We start from the raw sequence: 10157 nt of genomic DNA on the forward strand, positions 1-10157 counted from the left end.
CCAAGGTCCCCACCAAGGTCCCCACCAAAACTTAGACCGAACCTACGCCCTTGACTAACGGACACGGCTGGAGGAAGGGGGCAAAATGTGTATGTGCATGTTGCACTCCAGGGTAATGCCACCTAAACAAACATACGTTGTAAGTCCATTAGGATGATGATCACGTTTCCAGTTGAGTTTATTGGACAGAAACAGATAAGCAGCTCTGGCAGTCAGAGTTTAACAGGTTTTTGAGCTGACTCAGTGAAACATGAATACTTGTGGGGTTTATAGCTGTTATAGGAGTCTGTGCTAGTAATTGCTGCTGCCCTTCTACTTTTTATACCCACCGACTAAAAAAAAAATGACAACCACATGCAGGTAGATAAAATGAGCAAATGAAAAGCACTTTAATGAACATGAATGATGGATGTAGATTTTATTTTATTTTTTTAATTAGCTGAGGCGCCAGAGGGGAAAAGGCTAAACAACTCACAACAATTTCTGAATAAATAAGTGGATGTGTATGACAGATGGAGAAGAGGAGAGATGAGGAGGTGAGAGGCATAAGGATCATTGTAATTATGAAGGAAGCGAGAGAAAGAAAGACAGAGAGGGCAAGTTGTTCAGCAGAGGATTTGAGTTGCAGGGAAATGAGACGGAGAGATGATTAGAGGGATGGAGATCAGTCTGGGTGATCCTCATTACAGCAATGACACTATTTGGAATGCCCCATGCTCACACAAACAAGCCAAAACATAAAAACTACACACACATCTCCATTATTCTTCATCGTATTGAAGCTAAAAAACAAAAAAAAAAACCAAAAAAAAAACAAAGATCTTTAATACTTTGTCACCAAAAACTGGACAAATTAGATCAGCGCAGATTTTAGGAATCCCTAAATAACAAATTTTGAAAATTTTCCCAAAATACACTTCTTATCTTGTTTGCAAAATGCATGAATATTATCTGCGCTAGATCTCACACTCTTAAACATGCACAAGCAGCGATTTGATCACTTTCAGCCTGGCAGGCAAAGAGCACCCCAGGAAGTCTTTAGCTAGCTGATTAGATGTATCCGACTACACGGGTGTTATTGATTCAGAACGTGGCAAAAACAAAGCATTAGGTGTACTTCCAAACACACACAGCCAATTCAGACATCTCCTGTCAAACTGATGCTATTTTATAACTGCAGTTTTTTTCCTTAGTAAAATATTTGCTATAATCCATCAATGAATTGCAGTTGTTCTTCTGTCAGGCAAATGTTTAGCAGTAGATCCTTCTGATTCACAATCTCTTGTTTCTGCCGTCGTCTTCACAATCTAACAATAATTTCACTAATCAGAAGAAGACACATAATCCAAACAGATTATGTACAGATTATGCTCAGCCAGAGTGTTCCCCAAAAATTGAACAGTTGTGAACCGTTGACAGGATCATGGGCGCCAAAGCTCAATGATGCTTGGATGAGCTGAAGGTTAACCCGTGTGAACTGGACCTAAGAGCAATGGAAGACGACTCGCATCACATGGATGGCCAAATGTTTGCGCTGTTCACCTGGAGAAACACGTCCCAGCAGGATGCACAATCATGAAAAAAAAGCCAAGCTGTCAGTGACACTGCAATACTTTGACCAATGAACCTTAGGTCTGCTATCCACATGGACATTGCTTTAACACTTCAAATCATTTATGCCCTCTAACAGAGACAGTATTCCTTGTTGGCTGTAACCTCTTTCAGAAGGATAAGGCTCTCTGCGACAACGCAAAGATGGTGTGGGAATGTTTGAGGAGCACAACAAAGTTTGCGGAGATGACTTGGTCTCTAAATTCCCCAGATGACAATCCAATTGAGCATCCATAGAATGTGCTAGGAAAACAGATTTGATCAGAACTTTCCACACAATTTAGACATTTTAGAAGATATTCCTTTTAAGGGTTCTGTGGAGTCCATGCCTCAAAAGAAAACAAAAAAGACCATAAAGGCTGTTTTGGCAGACATGATCATAATTGACACTGATACTGACACCAAGACAGTGATCACATAAAAGTTACAGTGGAGATAGAAATGCACTGAAGCCAATTAACAATGGAACTGTAATGCTGAAGTTATGAAGCTCGCTTTCTTGCTGTAAAGATGCCAAGTCGGTGTCGATGCAGTGCAAATGCAGCATTTGGAAAAGGGGTTTAACAGAGCACGCCAGCCAGTCATGCACGTAGACAAAATAAAAAATGTATGTCTCTCCCTCTCGCTCCATGTCTTTTCTTTGTTTTTGATTCTCCATCGTGTCTCGTAATCTCTTTGTCTGTTTTTTCTAGTTATAACACAGATCTTTCAAGGGTTCTTTGTTTATCCAGTGTCATCTCTTCTCACAGACACGCTCGGGAATCGCTCCAGCACCAGAGGTGTTCCATTCGTACTGTATCACACATCAAGATGGAGTTCTGCCGCTATGTTCCTGTGAGTCCTGACATTTGTGCATCACTTCCTCTGCAGAAAAACACTTCCATGTGACAAGGAGTGAGGACTAATGGCATTGCAGCTTTGAAGGGAGAAGAGAAGAAAGAAAGGAGCAGAGAAGAGAAAAGAGAAGTGCACATGCTGACACACTTATCAATGCAATGACTTCAAAGTGCATATACAGAGAGTGAGAAACAGAGCAGGAGCAGCGAGGTCATTATCTGCAAAAAATGGATTACTCTCAGATTAGATTGCTGAGCACAGTGAAGAGCTAGAACACGCTACGCTTGGTGAGCCCCCCCCTCTCGCACACTCCAGTACACATCCAAGCTAAGCTCCTGTCGACTCCTCGACACGGTCGCCTCTCAGGGAAGTCAAAATGGAGTCATCAGAGGAGACAAACGCAGCACATGCATTCAAACTCTCCAAAGCACGAGCTTTGGCTTGTCCAAACAAGTCTTAAGATTAATCCTGTAATAAGTAAATACTCAAGAAGTTTAAATGATTTTTATGCTATTCTTGTTCAGTCTGGACAGTAATGAGCATATCCACCTCTAATGCTTGCATCAAGAAATAAAAGCGGACCAAAATGTAAGACATGGCAACAGTGGGGGAGTGAAAACTTTGGACAGCTTGTTTACTTTCATGACAAACATGCTAAATTTTTAAACTCTTAAGAGCTTTAGTTCAGTTCATTTAAGGTTTATTTGAGTTCCAGGGGGGCAATTAATGATAAAAAAGGAAAAAAGTGATAAAAAAAAATACTAAGAAATTCAGAAAAAAAAACAATGAATTATTCAACTAACCCCTCTCAGTTTGGGGTATTTTACTATTGAATGTTGAATTGAATTAATTAGCTTACAGAAACATTTAGATGAAAATGTACTTCATTGGAAAAGCCTGGAATTCTGGAGAACGTGGAAAAAACAAAAAGAGTTGAACAAGTTTCCTATACAATTTATATTTATTTAATATTACGGTTCTCTTGGTGCATTTAAGGATAACTAAGATATTTCTAAAAACAAATTTAACATGACAGATTGGCTTTGTTGTACCAAGACAAATGTTGTGCAAACTGTATTAATCTTTGAGTGACTGGTAAAACTTTTCTTCCATCAGAACCAGATTGTTTTTGCATCACTGGCTAATAAGAAGCTGCTACCATTTTCTGATCGCTTGTAAGAAATGTGTCATTTTTCAAACAAATTTGGTTGGGAAAATCACAGGCAGTCATAATGAGGGAATGAATGGAGCACTAGCTATCACTCTTATTAAGGAAATGTTTTTTATAAAGATGCAGTTGCCAAGCTACAAGCAGCATGACTAGTATAAAACATCTGACTATTGCCTCTAGCAAAGCAGATAACCCAACTAAAAAGACAGCTACTATCCGTTTGCAATATTTGTAGCACTGAAACTGTAAAAGAAATATTTTATTTTGGAAATAATTTTAATAATTTAAGTATAAGTAATGAAGTAATCTTCCACATTTTTTATTTAATTAAGATGGCGTATTTTGGATGATTCAGGAATCTCAAGCCAGCTCATGCCTAAATGCTTTCTGCGGAAAGTTGTTGGTAAGAAATTGGATCTTAAAAACTGTTGTGTTTTAAAACAGACCCAAAGCAATCACATCATCAGTATTATTGGTTAAACAATAAACCCATCTAATGTCAAAGTATGCGTGGCCCTTTAAATCCTTCTCCTGTCTCATGAATATATTTACTTATTTACTCCCCCCCAACATAAATGCAGTCTTAAGTTTTAAATGAGAATAAATGACCCTAAGCTATTCCAATTGGCACTAAAGTTGCCTTCAAAGGAATTTGTAATAATGCGAGTTTAACTGCTTCTTTCTTCTTTGTTTTATCAGGAATGCCACAAACATCGGCATTGTTATGTAACTTTTCCATTTCATAATTGCCCTTCTGGCTTGAAATATACTCTGTGTGCATACAGACTGGAGCTTTGTATACGTTTCTTCTTAATGAGACTTTTTTCCCCCAACCCACATCTTTATCTTTCGTATTTTATGTATGTATAATGCAGTTAAAAAGGAGAAATATTTATGGAAGAGGCCAAATCACATCCGAAGCTACTGTTCGCAGCATTCATATTGTAGAAATTAGATCAGCTCCTGAGGAATATCAACAACCATTCACAGAGGGAGTTTTAGAAAGGGAGGGGAGCATTTCAGAAAAGCATTAACAGTCAAAGGCAATCAACTTTACATTTGAAATTGGCCATCAGTCAATGCGTTTGCATGTCAGAGTTTTCATAAAGGTTTCAATCAACAAGAAATCTCAAGTAATTCACATTCATGAGTGCATTTAGGTGTTGAACACGAGCCATTTACTGGTGAGCGAATTACAGCATCCAGGTTGGAACCTGTCAAAAATAATGCATAACGAGGATTTCTTGATCTGATCCCACGAATTTGTGTATATCGAGTATATCAAAGAAAATAAACTAAACTCACAGTATTAAGCTTGTGAATTTATATAATTTTTAAAAAGCTACTGACTTGTACTGCCTTGGAATACACAAAGAAGGAGAGACATTCATGTGAACGACTTAAAGTTGACCCAAAACTTTGAACCATGAGCTGAATCTTCTTAATTGTCTCTAGTTCTTTTAAAATGTGAACTTGCCCAACAACTATTTTTGGGTGAATAATTGAGATGTAATCACTAATCAATCAAGGCACCAAGACTTCACAAGGGCAAAGTGAACACTGACAGTAAATCTTTGTTTCTTCTGATACTTGAAACACCTCTGAGCTCACAGCAGATCCTCCTTCAGCAGCAGAAACATGGAAAGAACCTGGAAATGGTTAACTCGGTTGTCAAAACTCCTCATACATGCGATCTAATAGAGCATTTCTGATCCATAGGGAATTAACCCTGGCATCCACAAGACCCACCGGATTCTCCACAAACATCCCAACGTCAAGCCCCAAAAGACTCACTCGATGTTTTATCGTGTCTGTCTCTATGTTTCACAGATACCTCAGAGAAACAACGACGAGCACAGACAACAATACAGATGTAGTTTTAAATATTGTGGATATTCACCATAACACATGCACAAAAACTATTCAAATTGACATTTATTACTATTATTTAGCAAGGTATTTGGATCTAAATGCACTTAATTCCAGTGAAAGATACTGCATTGCAATACATTTCAGAGAGATCCATCTCACACCACATGCACAGCGATCTTTCGCTTCAGTTAAAAAAACGACAAGCAGTGTTTTCTGGAAAAGTATTCTTCCATTTTGTTAAATCAAAACCCCTCAGGAAAAAAAACCCGGTCAAGAACTAAAAACTGCAACAAGTGAATGGAAATTTAACCAGATCCAGGGCAGAGCAACATGGTAAATGTGGTAAAAGTTAAAAACTATGCGTTATCAATTCTGTACGCTTCTTTCACACTGCAGACATCGAAAGAAGTAATAAATGGAGCAACAGAGCAAGTTAAAACAATGTGAGACAGGATTCTCCAAGGTGAGGCTGCTGGAGGCTAGACTCTGAGGCAATTGATGGCTTTAGTGCAACACAGCAGTTTCTATCCACTCTGGATTTTTATGTGATGTGAGAAACTGCTCATGTCAAAAATTGTGCATTAATAAGCAACAGAAACAAAATGTGTGGTTTTGGGAAAGGTAAACAGGTAAAAAAATCTAAATTCGTTTTAGATTAAACCTTTATTAGATTGTCAAGGATTTTTTTTTTTTTTACTGCTATCTCGGTCTCTTCATTGTTTATTTTGTTATACTTATAGTGTGTGCACAAGCTATTGTGAGTGAATGAAAGAAACTGGTGGAATCTAGTGAGAACCAGTCTGCAGTGAACAGTCACGTATTTACTCTAATTTTGTCCATCTCATTGCATAACTCTCACAAAATAAAATAAAAAAACTAAACTGAAATATTCATCCACTTGATCTTTCTGTTTCCTTTCCTCCAAATGCAGCAGTTTAAAAAACAGAAAACAAAATGTTATCAGAAAAGTGCTCAGGCTTTTTGCAAGATTAAATCAATTTTAAATACTTTTAAAAGATTTTCTGGCACTACTGGCCTTTTTTCACAGCAATCAGCCAAGAAACGAGCTGAGTGAGGATTGGTGAAAAAAATACAAAGATTAGGAATCGAACCTTTGATAGTTGTGTCGAGTACTACTAGTCATATTTACTAATTTTATGTTAAAATTTGTATGCATTTTGGCTTTCAATATAATAATTTGGATAAGCTTGCAATTCTTAAATTTTTTTGTTGGATTAAAAACTATTACATCTATTGGGGAACCTTCAGCCCATTTCCACCACATTTGTTATAGTGCTTAGAAAAATACATATAAATATCAAGATCAGCCAAAATCACCATCTGCAGGTTGATCTCAAAGAAAAAAAAACACAGTGGCTAGAAAAAGTCAATCAGTTCATCTTTAATTATAGATTATACAATTAAAACCCTAAAGAAAGCTCTTGTGCTACTTTGGTTCCATGCATGTTTTATTCACCTCTGTGTCAAGGTCCAATATCAGTGAATAATTAGGCAAGAAGATTTCTATATCACATTAACCATTAACAGGACACGGAGTGGCCTCACTCTGTAGTTCATTTGCACATCACTTAAAATTACCAGATGTAACATGACACAAACTGCTCTTCTCGGTGGTCCTATGTGGCTTTAACACAAGAAAAGCTGCATATTTTTAGCACATCTGGCTCCAGCGGGACAGGAAGTCCTGGCACGCCACCAATGATTTTCACAAAGGGAGCCGGGGACGAGTGTTTGAGTGGCCGCCGCTGACGACAAGGATGAGCAGAGCGGACACTCGGAGCAGGCATTTGGCATGTTGGGTGCTTTTTGTTGGACACAGCAAGGCTCAGAAAAAGCTTCACTGGCTGATCTTTGACAAAGAAAGCCAAAAAGCTGTTGACCGATCAATTAAACAACTGGTATAGTTTAAGAAATACTGAATTTGAGAAGCGAGTCAGACAGGACTAAAAAGGCCTCCAAAGCTGTTTGGCACTAGGAATGGACCTGTTACAAGTCTGAAAGTACACAGAGACTTTAAAAGGTTAAGTATCAAAGTAGCTATTGTTCCCATGGTTTAATGTACTTTTTATAAAGATGCTAGAGAAAGTGTTAGCAGGATGTGAGTTTTATTCTGGCTGCAGCATAAGTTAAGAAAGTGATGCCCCACCCCTACAGTTGCTCTTAGATAAATTATGTGCAGTAAGGACTTCAAAACTACAATTGCATTTATTATGGTGTTTATTCTGTTTCAGTCTATGGACCAAAATTTGTATTAATCTTAATAATAATAATAATATTATGCTATTTTGCAGCAGTAAAAATACATATTTTTAGTATTTTAAATCATTGTTTGAATATGAAGTCTGGTACTTTTACTCAAGGTTGTCAGTCTTTGAAAATACACCAGCTCATGCCAATTTTGCACCACTAAGCCCACATTTATTTTGCAACTTATTTTTAATTCCCAAAGATGTGGTAGGCACAAAACTGTGAATCTTGAAACAAGAAATGGGGGATTCTTGATATCCCCTTCAGAATGAAAATTCATTTGAAATTTACATCAAGACTTTTGTCCTGCTTCTAATTCAAATTAGCCTATTCTCATACAGGGACTGCAAAAATTAGCATGGTTGTAGTCAAGTCAGTGTCATTATGAGCTCCATTTGTATTGTCAGTCTTTACCACTGTTATTTTATGGGTATCAAAGTAAGATTTGATAACCAATAACACCCTACATAATTGTAGTAAAAAAATAAAAGGCCACAGCTCTGACATTTTGATATGTCATCTAAGACTTTCACTACTTTCACTATCTCAATGGAATCCCTTTTCCAATAATGTCATAAGTAAACTGACAGATATTTTTTTTAAAAAAATACAGCTTGATCAGAAAAAAGAAAGAACACTGAGCAATTTGAGTGAGAAATGTCATTACCACAGGTACTTTTAATGTGACTGTGAATGATGGTGGGGGTGGGTGGTGTTACCTTGACTACGGGACTGTGAAGGTATGGTGTCCAAAAGCTATTCTGGTCATTATGGATGTAGTAGGTAACAAGCACAGTTGAACGCGCGCGCACACACACATATATATATATATATATATATATATATATATATATATAATAAAGCTTGCCTCTGCGACATGTATGCCTGTAGGAAAATGAAAAACACCTGAGTCGTGACGAGCTTACAAAACGGCCTCAGAGCACAAAGTGGAGTCATGCAACCTGGCAGTTAAAAGATAACACAGCCAGTAACGTTCATCAAACACGGAAGGACGGACAGTCATTCAGCGGTCTGTTCGAAATACTCACGCTCTTTTTCCGCAGGTGCAGCCCGTGCTTGAGCAGCCCCGGCAGATCCCGGATTTTGTGTTTGAGCTGCGCTTGGTCCCGTGCGCTCCTGTTCCACCGCAAGCCCGCGAGCAAGCCGTCCTCTGCGGGCTCCGAGTCCTCCATGGTTCACCCCCCTTCTCCTCCTCCTCCTCTGACTGCGTGTCCTCGAGCTGCCTGCCGCCTGCCTGACTGCCTCCACTCCCGGTGTCTCTGCCTAGTGTATCCTCAGGAGGCGCACCGCCGCCCGCGCCCGTTCGCCATTTCCCCCCTGTTCCTCGCGCTTACACTCGCCGACCCGCATCTGCATCCAGACCGCGCGCGGCGCGGTTAACAACCTACCGAATGTGTTCCGCAGCACGCGACGCTGCCTGCTCCACCCAGTGGTTCGCGCGTCCCGCTGCTCCGTAGCCTACTACCAGGTTGATGTGTGCGCTGTCCAGAGAGGGGAGGGGAGTTACAGGTGCATCGACACATTGCATCACTTCCACCTTTCATTCACTGACGGTCAAACCACGGAAAAGCAACAAACGGACTGTGATCACCGATGGTCATCACTCGGTGTTAGTACCAGTTTATTTTAAAATCAATGCTTGGTTTTTCCTGTGTGTTTGTCTCAAAAGTTGTAAAACAACACAAAGGATAATGTTTGGGGGAAGGGAGGGGGGAAAAAAACAGAAGACAGATCTTGGTACGGCTACGTCACCACATTACCTGGGTCAAATTTCTAAAAGTAAACAAAGGGACAGTCTCTGTCGTTATGTGTGTATGTGTGAGACAGCCCATTTTTCAGGCTTCAAGCTTAGTTTTGTTCTGACAGTGTCGGGAATGTTGTTTAGTCTGAGGCAGGTGTGCAAAATGAAATATGAGAGGTCTTAATCCTGTGTTTTGTTGCTTGGTGTCGATGAAACGGTCTATATAGTGTGGCTGCCAAATGGCTGTAAATGTTCTTAATCCTTAAAGTCGGCATCAGACAAAAGCTGGTCTTTTAAAGTCCTTCTTTGGAAGCTTGGCACAATTACATAGGAGAGTCTGTAATGTAAGCTTAAATATGGGCCAGTATAGAAACCTTGTGAAAGGTTCAAGATATCATGGCCATTGGGACTGCAGATGAAATTTAGCATTTTGGCTAATTCTGGCTCTTTTTAACTCATGAACTCGTGTTTTAAGTATATTCCACTGTCCTCTTTCAAATAAATTCAAATATCAGCCAACTAAATAATAAGAAATGTTACTGGTCCATATACAATGTGCAGGAATGCAACATATTCTGCAACATAAAGCAGAATAAGCAGTGGTGGAAAGTAACGAAGTACAAGTACTTCGTTACT

At 39.0% G+C, this 10157-nt stretch overlaps 1 protein-coding gene across 2 annotated transcripts in view; it reads right to left on the reverse strand.

Annotated features, from left to right (window-relative positions):
• rapgef5a (Rap guanine nucleotide exchange factor (GEF) 5a) overlaps positions 1–9413 on the reverse strand; it is a 55133-nt gene extending 45720 nt beyond the window's left edge. Inside the window, exon 1 of one of the 2 annotated variants that reach the window (XM_015042901.1) lies at positions 8809–9413. In XM_015042901.1, the coding sequence (XP_014898387.1) occupies positions 8809–8952 (144 nt within the window). In that variant the 5' untranslated portion in view covers positions 8953–9413. The remainder of the gene's footprint in view (positions 1–8808) is intronic. The other variant, XM_015042909.1, reaches the window with a different exon arrangement.
• Positions 9414–10157: the final 744 nt, after the last annotated feature.

The sequence above is a fragment of the Poecilia latipinna genome, unplaced genomic scaffold, assembly GCF_001443285.1.
Source record: "Poecilia latipinna isolate Pla-1442-1.1 unplaced genomic scaffold, P_latipinna-1.0 Scaffold35, whole genome shotgun sequence".
Classification (NCBI taxonomy): Eukaryota; Metazoa; Chordata; class Actinopteri; order Cyprinodontiformes; family Poeciliidae; genus Poecilia; species Poecilia latipinna.